The 21,377-nt window shown below is 33.3% G+C and overlaps 1 protein-coding gene and 1 non-coding gene across 4 annotated transcripts in view; both read left to right on the forward strand.

Annotated features, from left to right (window-relative positions):
- The window catches only part of PHI (pleckstrin homology domain interacting protein), a 137,903-nt gene that overhangs the window by 99,110 nt on the left and 17,416 nt on the right, over positions 1–21,377 (forward strand). For 2 of the 3 annotated variants that reach the window (XM_011767434.2, XM_011767433.2), the window contains exons 24-36: positions 268–387; positions 2,270–2,377; positions 2,954–3,078; positions 3,210–3,292; positions 4,710–4,757; positions 6,745–6,856; positions 7,037–7,098; positions 9,541–9,696; positions 10,977–11,097; positions 14,175–14,300; positions 17,156–17,225; positions 17,546–17,596; positions 17,862–18,011. In XM_011767434.2, the coding sequence (XP_011765736.1) occupies positions 268–387; positions 2,270–2,377; positions 2,954–3,078; positions 3,210–3,292; positions 4,710–4,757; positions 6,745–6,856; positions 7,037–7,098; positions 9,541–9,696; positions 10,977–11,097; positions 14,175–14,300; positions 17,156–17,225; positions 17,546–17,596; positions 17,862–18,011 (1,332 nt within the window). The remainder of the gene's footprint in view (positions 1–267; positions 388–2,269; positions 2,378–2,953; positions 3,079–3,209; positions 3,293–4,709; positions 4,758–6,744; positions 6,857–7,036; positions 7,099–9,540; positions 9,697–10,976; positions 11,098–14,174; positions 14,301–17,155; positions 17,226–17,545; positions 17,597–17,861; positions 18,012–21,377) is intronic. The other variant, XM_011767435.3, reaches the window with a different exon arrangement.
- TRNAF-GAA (transfer RNA phenylalanine (anticodon GAA)) lies at positions 14,410–14,482 on the forward strand. The gene has a single exon. It is a non-coding gene; the product is annotated as a tRNA-Phe (tRNA).

A 21,377-nucleotide genomic window follows, 5' to 3' on the forward strand; every position in this document is an offset into this window, starting at 1 on the left:
GTGCGGATTCAGCATAGTATTCAGAATGTAGCAAATTCAAGTTCTGCCTATTGGAACTTTGTGGACTTTTTTTCCCAAATATTTTCAGTCAAGGTTGGTTGAATGCATGGATGCGGAACCCATGGATACACAAGGCCAACTGTATATAATATTGTACAGTGGTGCCCTTCCCCTTTTATTCAATTATCTTTATAGTTATTTTAAAGAGTAGATTGGTGGATTAATGCTTTTCTGATGATTACTTAACAATGTTCTAAATTTTGTCAGAGATTGGCTGTGGGAGAACTAACTGAAAACGGTTTGACATTAGAAGAATGGTTGCCGTCAACATGGATTACAGATACTATTCCCCGGAGATGTCCATTTGTGCCACAGATGGGCGATGAGGTACTTTAAAAGTTTTAAATTATCTTTTTTTCCTCACATAGTTTTAAACATTTTTAATAGCTCTTAAAATAGACTTCTAGAAAATTGAATCAGTTTCATAAAGTATCTCATTCTAGATGTTTGTATCTATGTATGGAGAAAGTACAATTAGGAGGGAAAATCTAATGATAATCCTCTTTGAAGCTGCTGTAAATCTAAATATCATAAGAATGAAAATTTTGTTAGTGTTTTAAAAAAGGAATGTATGTTTTAATAAGAGGAGTTTTATTGTCAGCTTTCTTTATCTTTTTAAATTAAAATATATTCATTTATCTTAAGGCTTAATGTATAACATATTAAAGGAAAAATGAAATTTAGCACCTTATTTTCATTTAATTTTATTTCAAAAAGTGTTGTGTTTTGTTTACCCACAATGTTCATAGTTTATTAGATCTTTAAAAAATCTTTAATCTTAGAATAAGAAATACTATTTAATTTTTAAGAAACTGAGGATGAGACCATTGTTTTAGAATATGTACTTGTGAATTTAGAATGAAAATGTAAGAACTGGTCTCAACATTTCTTACTCAAGGTTAATGTCTCCTCATTTTGTACACAAATTTTAATAGGAGTGTTATCTGGTGTCCAACAGATTGACCATAAATAAATTGGGACTTAAAATAGAAGCTTCTTTAGCAAAGCATACGAATTAACAGTATAAGTGGTAATTGACACTTTAAGAAAACAAAGAAAACAAAAACTTTTAAATGCTAGAGTGATTCTAAAGAACAGTCCGAATGAATTTATTTAGAAATCCTACTTGCCTCATAAGACTTGAAGAGCACAGAGCATTACCACGTTGTTGTAGTATAGTACAGTGATAGATCTTAACATCCTGTAGCATTAAGATGTGAAATTATATTTTAATACATTATTTCAACGTGGCCAGAAAAGTTTGTAATTCCTTGTTGAATGATTTCCTTTCAAAGTGGTTAGGTTGTCTTTTTAACTGCTGGTGCTTGAAGGTGCTTGAAGGTCTTCATTATTCAGCACTATTCCATCATTTAAAGTTCCAGCCAACTGTAACAATAATGGTATTAATGAATAGAATGAAAGTATGGGATAGTGGCTATCCCAAAATGTTACTAAAAACTTAGCGTTTTTAAACACGCTCTTCTACTAGTGGGTGTCAGACTGCTGTCTCAAGTAGTAGTTCTCCAAGACAGTAGTCAGGAGTCACTTAAATTTGATCTTCATGAAATGGGGGTAAATGTATGCCCTGCTGTCTTACCAGGATTTGTGTAAGGATTAAAATACATGTGAAAGTACATTTTTCATTTTAATGTTTTCTGCATATGTACAAACCACTTGCTAAAAATGTTAAGGACAGGGTTTCACCGTGTAAACATAAAAATTAGCCAGGCGTGGTGGTGGGCACCTGTAGTCCCAGCTATTCGGGAGGCCAAGGTAGGAGAATGGCGTGAACCCGGGAGGCGGAGCTTGCAGTGAGCCGAGATCGTGCCACTGCACTCCAGCCTGGGGGACAGAGTGAGACTCCGTCTCAAAAAAAAAAAAAATAAGGAAAAAAGTGGACAATAAACTTATTAGTTACTCAACGTTATTATGCAATATAGATTAACTTATTTTGAATTTAAGAATAAAATGGTGAAACCAGAAAATAACTTTTCATCTTGACTTGTGTGTATTCAAAGTAATGTTATTTGGAACACTTTGGTTATGATTTAGTGATGTTAAGACAACTTGAGATAAAGGAGGAGGGAGAAAATGTTATAATTTCTGTTGGCTCAAAAGGCATTAGATTTTCTCTCTGCAATTTCAGCAGATACCTGTATATTGGATTAAAGGAAACACATCCAGGTTTTAATATAACTTTATTTTTTAGGTTTATTATTTCCGACAAGGACATGAAGCCTATGTTGAAATGGCCCGGAAAAATAAAATATATAGTATCAATCCCAAAAAACAACCATGGCATAAAATGGAACTACGGGTATGACATTGATTTATTATTTAATGGCCCCCAAAATACAATTATGGATTTTGGAGAAAATTGTACTATGAGAAACTGCATCATGAAGATACCTTGTTTAATTGAAGCAGTCCTAGAGAGTAGCAGGTGTTTGATTTTCATCCAGAGAAACACACGATTTGAGTGAATTTATATACTCCAGTGCAGTTTATGGGTTGGGTACAAAATTTAGTTATAGTGAAAATTAGGGAATAAGTCTTAGGTAAGCTTTGTATTCATAAATTTGATGCATATTTCTAGATTTGTCAGCAGTAGTTCAAAGTTACCATAGGTCTTTGGAATGGTAATAGAAAACTTACTTTAGTAAAGTTCTCCATATTTTTCTTCCCTTTCTTACTTATTAAAAATTTCATTGTAACTTGCATACTATAAAGTGCACAAATCTTAAGTATAGAGCTAAGTAAATTTTTACATGTACTCAGTCATCACCATCCAAATCAAGATTTAAACCAAGAAATTTTTTCTCAACCATGTTTAGCAGTCTGTTTTGTGGTTTGTTTTGTAAAGATAGTTTCTTATATTCTCTGTCTCTCTCAGGAACAAGAACTTATGAAAATAGTTGGCATAAAGTATGAAGTGGGATTACCTACCCTTTGCTGCCTTAAACTTGCTTTTCTAGATCCTGATACTGGTAAACTGACTGGCGGATCATTTACCATGAAGTAAGGACTGTTGAAAGGGGCAATGGTTTTCTTAGTATTGTAGATTGTTTTTCAAGATTCAGATACATTTGAACATCTTTTAGGTATTTTTAGGTATGTGACCTAATCAGTTTGTTTCTGTTTGTAATTAGATACCATGATATGCCTGACGTTATAGATTTCCTAGTCTTGAGACAACAATTTGATGATGCAAAATATAGGCGATGGAATATAGGTGGGTAATTTATTTAGAAGCTATAGATGTTTGATGTGGTTTTTTTCTTAGTGATTTACTATTTTTCATACTTGAGAAAAAGATTATCAGAGAAATCTTTTTGCTGTTTGTAGGAATGTTAATAGCAAAGTAAGGTACTGTGTCAGAGGTATTGTTCAGTTTTGTTTAGAAGTGAAAATACTTTAGTTGATGCTTAAATTTCAAACATGTTTTTCTGTTACATTTGACTTTTTCTTTCCATGTTGTACATGTTAAGTTAAATTTTTATATAAAAATATTAACAATAGAATTTATATTTGAAGCCAAAAGAAGCTTAACAAGATGTGTAAGTTTGTACTAAAGCTGAACTGACATTTTTCTTTTATTGGTTAATCCTGTTATAATCTTTAAAATTAGTATCATAAACAAGTCTCAAAGAAGCTAAAATCCTTAAAAGTTTTCAGGCACTTAAGGTGCATTAATTTACATATAGATGATGTGCCACTTATGAGTGTAGTTCTCTTAAAAATTTCATATAGGACCAATGTGTGTCATGGTGTGATGTGTATATGGTATGTATGGTTTGAAAAAGGACATCAATTGACATACCAGTCTATCCTTCAGTGCCATTGGAATGCATTGGCATGGTGGTTTGTCCTTTTTTGAAAACTTGTATGTGCTCTGTAAAGAGAAATTAGGAAAATGCAAGTTATCAAAATTATGGACATGGAAGTTAGAAAGAAAATTTACATCTCATGTACCATTTCCCTAGAAGTTTTGAAAGATGTGTTTCATCAAATAAGGGAGTAAACCAAGAAAGGGAAAAGTATGGAATCCCCTCAAGAAACAGGAAGTCCAGAACAGGAAAAGTTAAAAGGAATCCCAAGTATTCAGTAGAAGCCTCAGGATAGCAGCTACCTAACAAGTCCAAATCTCCCTCAAGAGGAAAATCTTCAGGGGGAAAAATTGGAACACATAACTTATCTAGGAAGTTTGTCTTCGTGCAAAATGACATTGAAGAATGTTTTTTACAGCTTGAGCTGTTAGAGATTGTGGATACATTTAATTGTAAATTCACTGAAAACCAAGCGTTAAAAAAATAATTATTAATTTTAAGGAAAACAAAATTATATAAGAAAGGCATTATATGCTATTTTGCTTAGGAGCAAGCAGTATTTACATAGTCATTATTAAAAATTGAATATGGATTAAATATACACATACTTTTTATGTACAGTTGTATTAAGGTTATAGTTGTCCCTTAGTATCCACAGGGAATTACTTCCAGGACCCCCATGAACACCAAAATCTTTGCATACATAGGTCCCAGAGTTGATCCTATGGAACCCCCCAATGTGAAAAGTTGACCCTTCCATATTCATGGATTTCACATCCCACTAATACTGTATTTTCAATCTGCATTTGGTTGCTGATGTAGAATCTGCCAATACAGAGGGACAAATCTGTTTATTGGAAAAATCTGTGTGTAAGTAGACCTGGTCAGTTAAAACCCATGTCTTCAAGAATCAACTCTGATATTTACTGTCAAAAATTGATGAGTGAAGAAATCTGTAAGTCAAGAAGTAGTAGTTAAAATAGATGTAAACATTTTTCTTGGTTTTGGCTATCAGCCTTTGGTACATCTGATTTTTTAAATTTTTCACATACATTACTTGATATGATAAATTTTATTTTTTAAGGACTTGAATTTGCCAACAAATTGCAGAACAAATAATAGAGATCAAAGTTCAGGAATATTCCAGAAGTGAGCTCATAACTTCGGCAAAGTAATATGGCTGACATTGGACAAATCAGAGAGAGTTAAAATGGATGAACGTCATAATTTTCTCATTTGAATATTATGATTTTATTCTAATTTATGGGTTAATATTTTTCTAAAGTTAGTATCTAATTAGTCTTTTATATCTGAGAATATATGCATTCACCTATCGACTGCCATTTAAAATAACATTAGTAATTTTTACTTCAGCCCCTCCTCAGAAATGTTTTAAGGCTTACTCTCAATGGTGGACTTCAGTAGTAGTCCAGGTTCTTTGCTTAACTTTCTTGTTACTCTGCAGATACTGTTCATTATGGTTAGGCACACATTATTCAGTTCTTCCTCTTTAGCATGATGATCAGTCTGTATAGGGTCATAAGATACAGCTTTTTGAAACTCTTCATGTTTACTGTGAAGTTGTGGTGGTGTCAAGAATGCTTCTTATTAAACTATATAGTAGCTTCTTAAGTGTCAGTAGTATGCATCTGAGGAACAACTGTCAACAACATGCAGTTGTGTCCTATGAACTTTTCTCCTGGCTCCAATTTTCTTTTTTATCATATTCTTTTACCTTGTTTTTCAAATTTTTAACTAATTTCATGCTGTATGTTTTTATAAACTTTTAAATCCTTTTTGGTAAGAAAAGGAGAACATAGATACTTTTGTCTTTATGAGTTTAAAAATAAAACTGATTCAGATTAATTGCTAACTTAATTCATTTTAACTTACCCGTGTGTCAAAAATGTACTTTAATAGAATGCATTATTCAAAAATTACCGGGAGGTAGACATCACCATTTCTATTTTATAGACAAGGAAAATGAAGGTCAAAAATAGTTAATATATTCAAAGTTACACAGATACATTATTTGAACCCAAGTCTTTCAGACTCTAGCCTATGCTAGCCACGAGAAAACTCAAGTACTGTGATAGCTGAGGAACAGGAAAGCATTGCATAAAGGAAGTAAGTGACTTACAGTTTTCTTATGACACGGAAGGAACATGAGAAGATTTAGATAAGAAAAAGCCATAGCATTTATAGCTTGTTCAGGTCTTTGGGAAAAAGCAGGTTAAGTAATACGATGACAGCAGTCGGATAAGGAAATAGACACAAGGAGTGTCCTCTGTTTTAAAAAGACTAGTTGTTTTATTTTTGTTTCTTTTTTTGTTTCCTTTTACAGGAAAGGGAGAGTGAGTGAGTATTAAGAGTGATTGAGATGAAGGAAGACAGGTTGGATTTTATGTTGTTTTGTTTAGGACGGAGTCTTGATTGATTGTTGGTTGGGAAAACTTGCTTACAGAAAATAAGAAATTAAAAATAGATTAAGTAATTGTTGAGTAGAATTTACCTAAATTATAATCTTCTTTGAGTGAAAAGTTTGGGTATAGTGTTAATGATGAATTTAAAATGCTAGATTGGTAAAAATGCCTAAAGCAAGTGAATTTCTATATACCTTAATGAAATATAAAAAGTAGAATTGAAAATTGCTAAATCACACTTCAAGTATGCTTACTAAATACCTTTTTTCTCTTGGTATTGCTGATTGTACTTACTTATTTTTGGAGTGTGTGGTTCACTTTTTGTCTTCTGAAGTCATACAGGCAGTTTAGGTACTTAAAGGTTTACGTTAGGAAAAAGCAGTGACAGCAGCCATGCATTTCAGAATAATGAGATAGTTTTTGTTCTTGGCCAGGTGACCGCTTCAGGTCTGTCATAGATGATGCCTGGTGGTTTGGAACAATTGAAAGCCAGGAACCTCTTCAACTTGAGTACCCTGATAGTCTGTTTCAATGCTACAATGTTTGGTAAGGAAACATTTGTTGTATTTTAGTTCACCTAGGCTTGCTGTGAATTTTTTTTTCCATCTATTAAGAGATAAAGAGACTTCTTTTAAACACAGAAGCAATTATTTTGATAATTGATTTTATTAAAATTGTGAAACAATAATTTAGATTTTTTAATATAATGATTTTTCTTTCTTTAAGCTGGGACAATGGAGATACAGAAAAGATGAGTCCTTGGGATATGGAGCTTATACCTAATAATGGTAAGTGTGTGTTGGGCTTTTTGTGTCTGCATTATGGAGTTAATTTCTTAAGAAATTATTTAAGATTTGCTAACATGCTATCACAGTTGTTGTGAGTATCAAATAGAAAACATTCATTCAGCAAATATTTATTGTACACCTTGAAGTAGGGGAGATTCAGCAGCAAAGAATATAGATATAACTCTTGCCTACTTGGAATTTATAGTCTCACCGGGAAGATTGAAATTAATTTATTACAACAAAATATGAAATTGTTTTATTAATTATTATTCAAGAAAGTGTGCATTTGGGAGGCAGAGACATTTTTGTAACTTTAGCAGACTGCTTACAGTGTAACATGATAGTTAAGAGGTTATGCTTTTGAGAGAGACGGACATCAGTTCATATCCTGACTTGTCATTTTTTATGTGATCTTGGCAAGTTCCATAAAGCCTCACTCCCCAACTTTTTAGGACTCGGCCTTTGAAACCGTCTAAGCTAATACCTTCCTTATAGGGCTGCTTTAAGGATTAAATAGCATCATGTGTGTAAAGTGCTTATTGTAGAGTCTGACACACACAAGAGCTCAACGAAGATATAATTAATAATGACAATATAACTGTCATTGTGCATATGGCCTGACACATTCAGGATTTAATAATTAGCCTTAGGCAGTGAGTACGACGTCTTCCTTGTACTGAGAAAAGGTCATTGGGACCAAAGCCTGGAGTTTATATATTCTTTCCACTTCATTGCCCATTTTTGTTTGCTTGTAAAAAATACAACACACATACACAATTGCATAAGCCAAAAAGGGATTAAAAGGATATAGTCCAGATTTTAATAATGATTATTTATAGAGTAGGATTATAAAGACTTCATAAATTATTTTCTGTTATTCTATATTGTTTGATTTTTTTAACAATAATATATTACAGGGCGGGCACGGTGGCTCACACCTGTAATCCCAGCACTTTGGGAGGCTGAGGCAGGTGGATCACGAGGTCAGGTGTTCGAGAGCAGCCTGACCAACATGGTGAAACCCCATCTCAACTAAAAATACAAAAATCAGCCTGGTGTGGTGGCATGTGCCTGTAATCCCAGCTACTCAGGAGGCTGAGGCAGGAAAATCACTTGAACCTAGGAGGCAGAGGTTGCATTGAGCCGAGATTGCACCACTGCACTCCAGCCTGGGCAAGAGAGTGAGACTCCATCTCAAAAACAACAATAATAATAATAATAACATCTGTTAGCAGATAAAAATAAGATCTTTAAAATACAAAGAGGAAAACATCTAATTTCTAACATAGTAGAAATCATCTTTTATTAATTGAGTTACTCAGTAGTTATTGTATTCCAAAGTCAGAGAAAAAATAACTGTTGGAGAAAATAACCCAATCTCATAGACCTCAGAAATGAGAAGATGGTCATGCTGGTAAGCTAAGATTAGTTCTTTGCAGGAATTATCACTTTGAAAATTTAATGCCAATATTATGTGTTTTTATCTCACTGCTAAATTAGAGCTGTTAAAATTATAAAATATCTTAATTTGTAACCATGTTACATGGCTTATCTTTTTGTTTCTCTCGTTTATTAAAAAAAAAGTTTAAATTTGAACTCACATTGAACTGTTGTGAATATGATAGCAGTGAAGCCAGTTGGTGTTAGAATGCCTTGGATATTTTTTAAATGAATAAGTGATACTGATTCACTATTTCGTTTCCTACCTAAGTATATTGAAGGGTGGTTACTGTTGTTGTTCTATTTGGATATACATTCATACGAACCTATAGAGTTTAATTGTAGTTTGTGATGAGAATTTTGATTGTACACAAACAGTGGCATATTTTCAGTGTGTATCTGCCAAAACCTAGTCTAAAGGAAAAATTACCTAACACGTTTCTAGATTTTGAGTTACCTTAACCCTCTAGTGATTCTGTCAGCTAAAACTGTTAAAGATTCAAGCATGCAGAAAGCATACCTTCATAATTTATGAGTAATAAGCATAAACATCATTTGTCAATTTTCATAATTCTCTGTTCCTACATTCAAAAATTGAAGCTTCGATTGAAGTATTTCTAGAAAATGTCACTTTAGTTCAGTTTTACCTTGTGTATAGTTTATCAAAAGTGAACATGGCAATTATGAAGTGATTCAGAAAACTTTGAGATTTGCATATTTTATAGAAATGATTTCTGCACGTGTAGCTTGATTACAGAGCAGATTTTCAGGTATAATTTTGGAGAAGTAATTATTTAGAGAATCATTTACAGTATCATTTAAAAATTAATTTAAATTTTCATGACCCTTGAAACGTACTTTCCTGTGTTAAAATAAAGAGTATATTTACCAAATCTATACAAAATATACTTTAATTTTGTGACTATTATTTTTACATTCTAAAGCTAACCTAAATACTAATAAGTTACCACATATTTGCAATGATCTGCTTTTCTATTTCAGCTGTATTTCCTGAAGAACTAGGTACCAGTGTTCCTTTAACTGATGGTGAATGCAGATCACTAATCTATAAACCTCTTGATGGAGAATGGGGTACCAATCCCAGGGATGAAGAATGTGAAAGAATTGTGGCAGGAATAAACCAGTTGATGACACTAGGTAAGTAAAGCAACACATGAGTATAGAAAAAACTGGCAGAATGCAAAGTAATAGAAAAATACTGTTATTCTCCAACAAAAAATTTTTTTCACAATATCCTAAGTCAATGGTTTCAAACATTTTAAGTGGAATCTGTTTTTGAATGTGATCTTAACACGGGACTTAACTATTTAAAACAGTTATAAATTAGGTTATGTTAGCTGAATTTTAGAATAAGGGCCTCCTAGAAGTGCCAGAGGCATCTCTGAAAAATCTTTGTCCTCCACAACCCAATTTAAAACACTTGACATATTCAGACTGACATGATATGAATTCATGGAGGAGGGTTGAAAGCTCAATTATAATTATACGGATAGCTTGTACTGGTCTCCCCCAACTTGATATACACACACAAAAGAGCATCTTTTTAAGGGGAAAGGAGAGGGTATATTAATTGCTTTGCCTTGTTAAAAGGAAAGAAAACAATGATCACAAAACTTGATTATCTGAATTCTGGGCTTCTGAAGTAACTCTAGACTATGTGGTGGTTTGTAGCAACCCTCTCTCTCAGTAAGGAATCAGCTGCAGAGTCCAGAGAGAAATTAACATGAGTAAGAAGAGCTGGATGGACACACACAGTGAGGAATATTCAAATCTGAAGTATTTTATAAAATGCCAACACTTTATAGGAATAGCCTTATAAATACTACCTGAAATAATTTTAGCAATATTTTAGGATATTAAGTATTATATGTGAATTAGCAAAAAAGTGGGAGTAATCCTAACTAGTTATAGTTTTTGCTGTACAACTTTACAGTGTGTATTGGATCAGTAGTATCACTAAATCAAAACTTCTGGGTCTGTTTCCTTTTCTCTACTTGTCTGATATTTCTCAGAATAATGTAAAGTTGAGATAAGGGAATAAGTTTTGAGAAAGTCAGAGGTTAGATTTGAATGCAGTATGTTACAGTGTTAATAATAGAATGGTTTTGTCAAATATAGATTCAGGAATGGCCAACTGTCAATTATGGCAATGTGTGTGTACTTAGTAGGTCTGATATATGTATATATAATTTGTTTCTTTCTCCCAGTAAACCTATGAATACCCCTAGAATTTGGCAGTATATATGTAGAAAAAGTGAGATTCTTCATGTCAGCTAAACTATATTGTTTGTGAAAAGACAGTGGCAGATTAATGATTATGTAGATAAGGACTTTTTAAGTCTTAATTCAAGTAGAATTCTTCTTGAATTATTTTAAGCATACAAAAATAAATTTACAAACTTATCTATTTATTTTAGATATTGCCTCAGCATTTGTGGCCCCTGTGGATCTGCAAGCCTATCCCATGTATTGCACAGTAGTGGCATATCCAACGGATCTAAGTACAATTAAACAAAGACTGGAAAACAGGTTTTACAGGTTAGAACTATTTGATGTAGCTACTATCAAAGGAAAGCTGGTGATCTTTCCACCCATTTACTGATCTTTAGCAGTGTTTCTCAACTTTTTGTATATATGAATGCACATAAGAATCACCTGGGGATTATGTTAAAATGTAGAATCTTATTCAGTAGATTTGGAGTGGTACTGGAGATTCTGCATTTCTAACAAGTACCAGTAATGCCAATGCTGCTGGTCTTTAGACACTTAAAATACAATTCCTAGGTACAGTTATTCCTAGAGGCTGGAATGATTTTATGCTCACTATCTTTATATTGTATTCTATAAAGCAAGGCAAGTTATTTCATTTTCTCCTAGATAACATTAAAGTATTTATTTGTTCGTTGATTTTTAATAGAATATATAATAAAAATTATGTATTTGTATTATGTATTTTGTTCTTATTTTGCCTATATTCAGCTTATCATTACTTATAACACTGAAATTTGAAAATACTCAGTTTTTCATAGTTGTAGTTTAGCATGAAAAAGAATTAGAATTAAATGGCCCAGGCATAATTTCAATTAATTTTCATTATCTAGGTAATTTTGTTAAATGTCTTTAATCTTCAGTAGGCTTTATAGGTTTATTACCTAAAATGTTTTGTCAAAAAATGTTTATAGCTTTTAAATAATAGAATCCTGTTTTTAGTTTTAATGTTTCTCATATAACCTTTGCTTAGCAGTCCAACAATTTAATTTGTGTAACATTGCATTAAAACTTTTTGTGACCAGTTATTTATTACTGAAGTCCTTTCCATTATTCTTCTTTTTTAACTTACAGAAGTTTTATTCATATTTTGTACTAATATTTTTCTGTATAAAATGTGCCTTTGGTTCTTTTTATGACTTAAATTTTATTTCCATATCTCATTGTGAGGGGCTATCCTGTGCCTCTACCCACTAGATGCCAGTAGCAGCCCACTAGTTGTGAAAACCAAAAATGTAATCAGACATTGTCACATGTCTTCTGGGGAGCATAATTATCCTTGATTGAGAACCACTGGAATAAAGAAAACAAATATATTAAACTTGAGTTTCTAAAGATTTTTCTGATCTTCTTAGGTGTGTTTGCTGTTGCTTCCTTGATATTTGTCAAAAAGCGTAGAGATAGGGAGAAAATCCTCTATGCTATGTGGTTCCCAACCATCCCACCCTCAAAGCATTCTTCAAGTCTTTTTCAGTATCAGTTGTTGGAAGTTTAAGAGAAAAAAAAAAAAAATGAAGGAATTCCTAACTATATTCCTACCTTGACCCCTAAATTGCTAAAGATTGGAAGTTAAACCTAGTGCTTCAGAGATGAAACAAGACATGGGTGGGTGAGAAGGAAAGAACTGTTTGTATACATACACTAATTGTTGTACTACAACTAGAAAGATAAGCTGCTGATATCTTCCATTATTGTTGTAAATATCTCACACATTACTCAACATGATAATTGCTAACATATACTATACATAAGGTTTGACTTCCAGTGGTTTGACTTAGATTTTTCAGCTTTACAGTGATATGAAAGGGATATGCATTCAGTAGAAACCATACTTCAAATTTTGAATTCTGATCTTTTTCTGGGCTTGTGATGTACTCTTTCATGATGCTGAGCAATGGCAGTGAGCTACAGCTCCCAGTAGCTCCCAGTCACCCATGTGATCATGAAGTTAAACCGATACTGTACAGTGTATTATGTTGCCATATGATTTTGCCCAACCATAGGCTAATGTAAGTGTTCTGAGCACATTTGAGGTAGGCTTGGCTGAGGTAAAATATTTGCTAGGTTAACTATATCACATGCATTTTTGACTTAATGGTATTTTGAATTTACAGTGGGTTTATCAGGGTGTAACCCCATCATTAGTTGAGGAACATCTGTATTTCAAGATACATTATATTTTAAATAGGCTTTTGGCATTACCCTAGTTTTGTAGCCAATTTAGGAAAAAAACTTTTGGAACACAATACTTACATGAATTAGAAATTGCCTGTTTTCCAACCTGATAATAAACTCAGTTATAAACCTGAGTTATGTTCTTATTCAATACAATGATGACTTCCAGTACTATTTCACTGTTTAAAAGTTTTTGCTTCTTCCTTCACTCATTGGTGTTAGACTTCTTATAGTTTCTCTTTCGTGATACTTCTAGTTCAGTCTCTTGTTAAACTATTACTGTCAGTTTGCCCTGCTGGTATTAATCTAATACTTATGTTACACACAGTTTTCTATATGATACACTGAAGATATCTGATTCTGTTATTAGATAGAGCCTTGTGAATCTTTTTGAAATGCAGTTTTTCTTTGTTTCTATGTCCACAGTTACATACAGTGTTTTTTTATTCCATGTAATTGTATTTCTGTTCACAATCAGTAAGATTTTCTAAGTGTTTTCTTCTTTATTATTTTAAGTCAGGCCACATATTAGATAATATTCTCAAAAGTTGTCCTTGGATTTTTATTTACTTTCAGAAATAAAATTATAAAACTCCAGATTTTATTTTAGCATTATCAGTTAAGTGTTCAGAAAATAATTCTCATTTAGTTAGGTTTCTTGGTAAACGAACATGCAATATTTTTATAGTTTTGTATCTCATAAGGTGGCTGTCAGTTAACTTTTCATTTGTATATGTCATTTGATTACCAATAATATAATTAGATTAAAATTACTTGTTTCCTTTTTTGTTCAGAAGTCAGGGGTCTTTATTACCAAAAAATGTTAGCATACATGACAAAAATATATAAAGCCAAAACTTAAAAACTCTCCCCTTTCTACTCTCCTGCCACTCCCCATATAGATGTTGTCCCTCCCAAAAAGAGGGCATTGTTAATAGTCTGGTGTGTTCCATTCCAGACATCTTGTATGCAAATACATAGTTATGGTTGCCCCTCTTTTTTTCCCCTAACACAAATGCAGTTATGCTTCTTTGAAAATGACTTTATAAGACCACTGGTTTTTACGATTGGTTTAGACTGAAATTGAAAAGTTGGAATGTCTTGGTTTTAAATGATGTACACATATTTCTAAATATAAGGAAGTTAAAACTTCTATATTTTGTTTTTTTAAGGCGGGTTTCTTCCCTAATGTGGGAAGTTCGATATATAGAGCATAATACACGAACATTTAATGAGCCTGGAAGCCCTATTGTGAAATCTGCTAAATTCGTGACTGATCTTCTTCTGCATTTTATAAAGTAAGTTATTTTTTCATACGTAATTATGATAGTTTTAATAATTAATGGCACTATAGTTCCTCTTAAAATAGAAAACATACTGTTTGTAAAGAGGAAACGTTTACGAGTAGCCAAAATAGCTCAGTTGGGAGAGCGTTAGACTGAAGATCTAAAGGTCCCTGGTTTGATCCTGGGTTTTGGAAGAAACAGGTCATTGGCTAATAATAAGAATGAAATCATAAAAGCTGCATTACCATTGTGTTTTAAGGTTAAAAATTTTTTTAAAAGATTCTTTTCGCAATCTAACTGTTAGACAATAATAACAGTAAAGATTTATTTAACATGTAATGTTTTACCTACTTTAACTTTTCTAACCCAAGTAACAATCTTACAGGTGGAAGAGATTTATTATCTGGAATTTTGAATTGAGGAAACTATGGCCTATAGTGGTTAACATGTATAAGGTTGCACAGTAAATGAGTGTCTGCCATCTGATTTGAGAATTTTTCATCCTAGCAGTATATTGCCCCTGTCAAGTATATTAACAAGTATTTAAGTAGTCCAGCAGGAGACTAAATTTAACTTTCATGATTCTAGTTCAAAGTCAAGGTTAGTTCCTCATTGATCCCATAACAAGAGTGATAACCACTATTTATTAAGGCAGAAGTACTTTCCCTTCCTTATCTTAAGGATTTTATGCAGTCATACAATGAATTGAGCCTCCTAAATTGAAGGCAGAGAAATGAATTCTATACTTTGTACAAAGACTGCTGTGATTCCATGTTGTTATTTTGAATTTTTTTTTCCTGGTTGAGAAGTAGTAACAGCATTTTAAAAGCTTACTTAGCTGTTATCAGCTTTCATTTTTACATAATGAAAACTTCAGGATTATTCAGGTTTTTTTTTTTTTTTTAATAAACATCCCTGCTTCATTCTCGTTAATGGACATAATCTTTGAGTTCCTTTTTGATTAATGTTTTTTAACTGAGAAATGCAGGTCATTTCAGTATAACAAACACCAAACATAATTAGTAAGGTCAATTTTGTGCCCTTTCTCTACCTTATTTTCTAAGATATCTATTGCTTTCCAATGGTTTGGGGGCCATTATTGCTATGCTTTTGTTTTCCTTATTGAAATTAGTAATTAAGCATTATCCTCCGAAGACTCTTATGTCTGTAATTTTTTGTGTTATAACTATGTGTAGGTATATCTGTTTTTTCAAAGAGAATCAGTAGAACTACATGAGATACCATATTCATATTTCAGTGAAATAATTTAGATGAAAATTGTTAATACATTTGAAATAGTCTATGAAATGTATTTCTTTCAAACAGCTACTTTGAAATGTCTTTGAAATCAGATTCATGAAACACTTAAAGCATTTGTATTGTATATTCCTAAAAATAAATCCGTGGCATTTTTTTTAGATGTGTATAGTTTGTTTAGAAATACTTTTTTTAGCAGATAGTTTTCAGGATATTAAGTATTCCTTGAAATTTTAATTATACTTTTTAATTGAGTTATTTGGCAAAATTTCAAGCAATTGATACATACAAAGTAATATAAAGGGTGCTTGGAGGTAGTATTTTTATCCTCTTAATACAGTTTCATAGGATAGATAAATCTGTAAGAAACTATAATATAAGGAAAACTGTGACAAGTAATAGAATTGTATAGAAGTTTAGATGAGTGTAGGATCACTTTTAGTTGTGATGATGGGGATTCAGATACAGGGGAGGAGAAGTATGTTAAGAAGACATTGTATTCAAGGTAGATATTGATAGATTAAGGAAACGTTAGATGAAAAGAAAGCCATTCCAGGGATAAGGAGCAGCATGAGGTAGGGAGGTTTAATTAAGGGTAATATAAATTGGGTGAGGTAGACAGTAATGAGTAGAAGTCACAGTAGAGATACAGTGCTATAAATTTGAGTTGGGGCCACATCATGGGTGGCCTTGAATGCCAATCTAAGGTTTTAGACTTTTAAAATATGAGCTCTGAGAGCAAGGGGATGTTGAAAGTATTTTGACGTGAGAATAAAATGTTTTACACTATGCCTTAAAAATGTTAATTTGACTGCAGTGTCTAATTTAATTGATATAGAAGAGACAAGAAGCATAAATAGCAGATTGACTGCTATATTTGACCAACTAAGAGTTGATGAGGGCTTAATTTATGGAAGTGAGAAAGGGACAGATGCCCAGACATACTTGGGGATAGAGTTCACAGCACTTGACCACTAATTGGATTTATAAGGAGGAGGAAAGGGAAAGAATAATGAAAAACCAATATTCCCATTACTGTAAGAATGGTATGTTGTTTAAGAAAAAATAGAGAAAGGAACAAGGATATCTGGGGAGCCACTATTAAGTTTAAACATGTGGAATTTTAGGTTATGGTAGAACGCTCAGGAGAAGGGTTAGGACAGATTGCAGGAATTTTGGAATTCATTTACACAGATAAACCACCAGTATGTAAAGTTATCAAAGCAAAAGGTACAGTGTCAAGAGAAGATGCGTAAGAACAGAGTTTTGGGAAATACATTTAAGAATAAAAGAAAGAAAGTTGGAAGACAAGAAATATATTAGCTGTTTGAAGACTGAGGAATGGAAGAAGCACAGCAGATACCTAAGCAAAGACTGGGAGATGAGACTTGGGTTTGGTGTAATGATATAGTCAGGCCACACTGAAAACTCTACGGAGTGGAGGGGTCAGGGTTAAATGTGTGTGCACACATTATTGGAGTAAGCCAATGCAGGAGAAAGCAAGCCTTCAGCTTCTACTTTTATCTTAAAATATGGTTTTAGGAACAAATTTTTAAGGAAAAAATTATCATGGCTGTAGTCTTACATTTTAACATTTCCTTGTTATGTAGGGATCAGACTTGTTATAACATAATTCCACTTTATAATTCAATGAAGAAGAAAGTGTTGTCTGATTCTGAGGTATGTAATATTTCATTATGATTACTATATTGATATTCTCTGTATAAAAATAAATTTACATATTATAGTTTTCAGGTAAAAGCTGTTGTGAAGATTATTTCTTGTCTAGTGTAGTTTAAAACAAAAACTGGCAGTAGAATATTCTTCTTAGAGTTACAAAAAAAATTTTTAATGGGAAACTTTTTAATGAGTCAGTAAAGTGCCCCAGCATATACATTACAGTGTTCCAGTGTGTAAAGGAAATAATTGCTAATTAATCAACTATAAAGTATAATGACATTTAAAATGTTTTATGAATCTGATAAATTCTTGCCTCAAAGGAAGAAGAGAAAGATGCTGATGTGCCAGGAACTTCTACTCGAAAAAGGAAGGTAATATAGTTTTAGTTTTAGCAGGAGTACTTTATATGAATTAAAATGTATTAAGAGCTTTCTTTTTTTACTCTTAGCATTTTAAAAGACATTAAGTACGTTCAAATTAGTTTCAATTACAAAATGTATGTTTTTTAGAACTTCGTGAATATTTTCTTTTGTTTGAATTCTTGTGTATTACCCAATTATCTAAGACTGCATTAAAAGTACAAATTTTATTGTATAAGTGCTCTTTTATTAATATATTTGAACACTTTTATTGCAGGACCATCAGCCTAGACGAAGATTACGTAATAGAGCCCAGTCTTACGATATTCAAGCATGGAAGAAACAGTGTGAAGAATTGTTAAATCTCATATTTCAATGTGAAGATTCAGAGCCTTTCCGTCAGCCAGTAGATCTCCTTGAATATCCAGTAAGTGTTTTTGAAAATATTTTCTTTACCTGTCAGTTTGCTACATATCTTTTACATGACAGTTGGCTATTTTAGTTACTTTTTATGATTATTGTTCATTTCTTTATTATTTTATACATGTTCTCATTATCCATTTGACTACATAGAGAATCTAAATTTTGAATAGTGTGGTAAAATGGAAGGAGCCCTGAACCAAGACACTGTAAGAAATGGGTTATTCTGTTCCTACCAGTTGTGCAGCTTTGAGCTAGTCCCTTAGTTTTCTCATCTGAATTTTTTTTTCTTTTTGTCTTCCCTACACTGATTCTATGAATTTATTATGGCAGTTATCTAGGAAAAAAAAAATAATGCCTACATCCTTACAGGATTATGGAGATGTAAAGAGAATATATAAAAATAATTTTTAGGCCGGGCGCAGTGGCTCATGCCTGTAATCCTAGCACTTTGGGAGGCCGAGGCAGGCAGATCACAAGGTCAGGAGATCGAGACCATCCTGGCTAACATGGTGAAACCCTGTCTCTACTGAAAATACAAAAAAAAAAAAAATTAGCCGGGTGTGGTGTCGGGCCCCTGTAGTCTCAGCTACTTGGGAGGCTGAGGCAGGAGAATGGCGTGAACCTGGGAGGCGGAGCTTGCAGTGAGCCGAGATCCCGCTGCCTGGGCAACAGAGCGAGAGACTCGGTCTCAAAAACAAAAGCAAACAAAAAAATAGTTTTTAAATGTGAAGCACTGTATACAAATGTAAGGTGATATTATTGTATATATTTAGGTATGCCAATGTATCATCTTTATGGAATACATGGTAAAAAGAGCTAAGTAAACATGATCCAAGTATTTATTTTGGCATGCAATCATAGCAATCTAAATTTAGCGTAGAGTGATTTCTCATCCCTTTAAAAAATAATTAAATGCTATATAGTTCAGGGGCCAGGTGCAGTATCTCACACCTGTAATCCCTGCACTTTGGGTGGCCGAGGCGGGTGGATAACTTGAGGCCAGGAGTTTGAGACCAGCCTGACCAATATGGTGAAATCCCGTCTCTACTAAAAATGCAAAAATTACCCGGGTGTGGTGGTGGGCACCCGTAATCCGAACTATTCGGGAGGCTGAGGCAGGACAATCGCTTGAACGTGGGAGGCGGAGGTTGCAGTGAGCCGAGATGGCACCATTGCACTCCAGCTTGGGTGACAGAGTGAGACTCTTGTCTCAAGAAAGAAAAAAGTTACGCAGTTCAGATAGCATTCATGGTTTGAAATGAAAATAAAAAATGTTTTATAAGACATCATGACCTAGATGTGGTATCATTGGACATCATTATCTTATCCCTTTAAAAAGTAATTAAATGTTATATAGTTCAAGGGCTGGGCGCAGTGGCTCACACCTGTAATCCCAGCACTTTGGGAGGGTGACGTGGGCAGATCACCTGAGGTCAGGAGTTCAAGACCAGCCTGACCAACATGGTAAAATCCTGTCTCTACTAAAAATACAAAAATTAGCCAGGCTTATTTTTGTTCTAACTTACAATGATGAAAATAGAGAAACTTCATCAACAGATAAATATCAGAAAATGACTTTTTTCGTGTCATTTAAAATACCAGAAACATAGAATGTTAAATGTGGAAGAGAAATCTTTAATTCCAGTGACGTGATAAATTGAGCTAATTAGAACCTCACCTTTGGGAAAACCTAGGACTGAGCTGATGCATGAATGTTCTGGCTTTCATTTCTCTCTGTTTTCACAACTTACGGATTTCACTTTGGTTCTTGCAAGCTCAGCTATGTATTCTTTTGAAAAATAAATTGCTGTTTATTCATTATTTTAGGCATTTGTATTCTGGGCTTTACACAGAAAAGAAGGGATAGAAATAAGACAATGTTTTTATTCTAGAGGCACAAGTATTAACACTATACAGAGATAATTGAGTCCTTGGGCAGTGGTGAAAAAGGAATTTGGAGCTGAAACCCAACCCTAAACCAGAAGTATTGAAGAACTGCACCCTGAATGAAAATAAGAATTGAATAATTCCTTTCACAACAAAGAATGTTTTCCCCAGTGGTTCTAATGTCAGAGAGGAGAAATTTTCCTAAACGTACGCTATACATGGACTTAGAATCCAAATTTGCACTACCCTTGTGTAGAAATCCATTATGGAAAAAAAGTTAATCCTTAACTGAATGAACTAATGATTAAAAAAAACACACACACACACACACCTATATAAGGGACTGATCTACCATTATAAGATGACAGAAACAACCAATGGAAATATTAGTAACCTCTCCCTGAAAATTTGAGTAATAGATTATTCTGAATTACTATACTTCATTAAAAAAAAGAGAGATGACATTCATTGTAAGATTATTGTTGTTATATGTACCACCAAGAAAAAAGAAATGCTGTGAGTTAAACTTTGATAGATAATTTTGGTTAAAGGAATAAATGAAAGAATAAGAAACATGGGGTAAAGTATGTTATTTGAGAGGAAAAGAGGGAAGACATATTAAAACCAATTAAATAGAATCCTGGAAATGAAATGTATAATTACTGAAATTAAACTTACCGGACAGTTTTAAAAACAGATTAAAGAGATAGTAAATGTAAAGATCTAAGCAAATTCTATAGAATCCCACACAGAATGATAAAGAGATTGAGTGTGAAGGAGAGAGTAAGAGGTAATGGTAGATAGAAAGAGAAGGTCCAAAGTATGTCTAACAAAAATTTCAGTGGAAGAGAATAGACAGAATGGGAGAGGAGAAATATTTGAGGAGCTAATGGCCAAGAACTTTTTTTTTTTGAGACAGAGTCTCACTCTGTCACCAGGCTGGAGTGCAGTGGCTCAATCTCGGATCACTACAAACTCTGCCTCGTGGGTTCAAGCGATTCTCCTGGCTCAGCCTCCCGAGTAGCTGGGATTACAGGCGCATACTACCACGCCAAGCTAATTTTTATTTTTTTAGTAGAGATGGGGTTTCACCATGTTGGCCAGGATGGTCTCGATCTCTTGACCTCGTGATCTGCCTGCCTTAGCCTCCCAAAGGGCTGGGATTACAGGCGTAAGCCACCATGCCCCATGGCCAGGAATTTTCTAGAATTGGTAAACATTTGACAAACTATGATTCCTGATCGGGATATACAAGAAAAAAATCTTTACCTAGAATAAGAGTGAAAAAAACTCAACAATTGAAAGTCAAAAAGAAAATATTAAAACAGTCAGACAGAAAAAATGGAGGCGACCTGAGACTGCCTCAAGCCACTCACTTTACTGATGTTGAACTGAGACTCACCTTGCTAAGATTTATAGACAAAGCTGTTTCTTGCTATTTATTTGTGGCTATTTATAGACAAAGCCACAATGGGAACCCATA

This window comes from Macaca nemestrina, chromosome 5 (genome assembly GCF_043159975.1).
Source record: "Macaca nemestrina isolate mMacNem1 chromosome 5, mMacNem.hap1, whole genome shotgun sequence".
Classification (NCBI taxonomy): domain Eukaryota; kingdom Metazoa; phylum Chordata; class Mammalia; order Primates; family Cercopithecidae; genus Macaca; species Macaca nemestrina.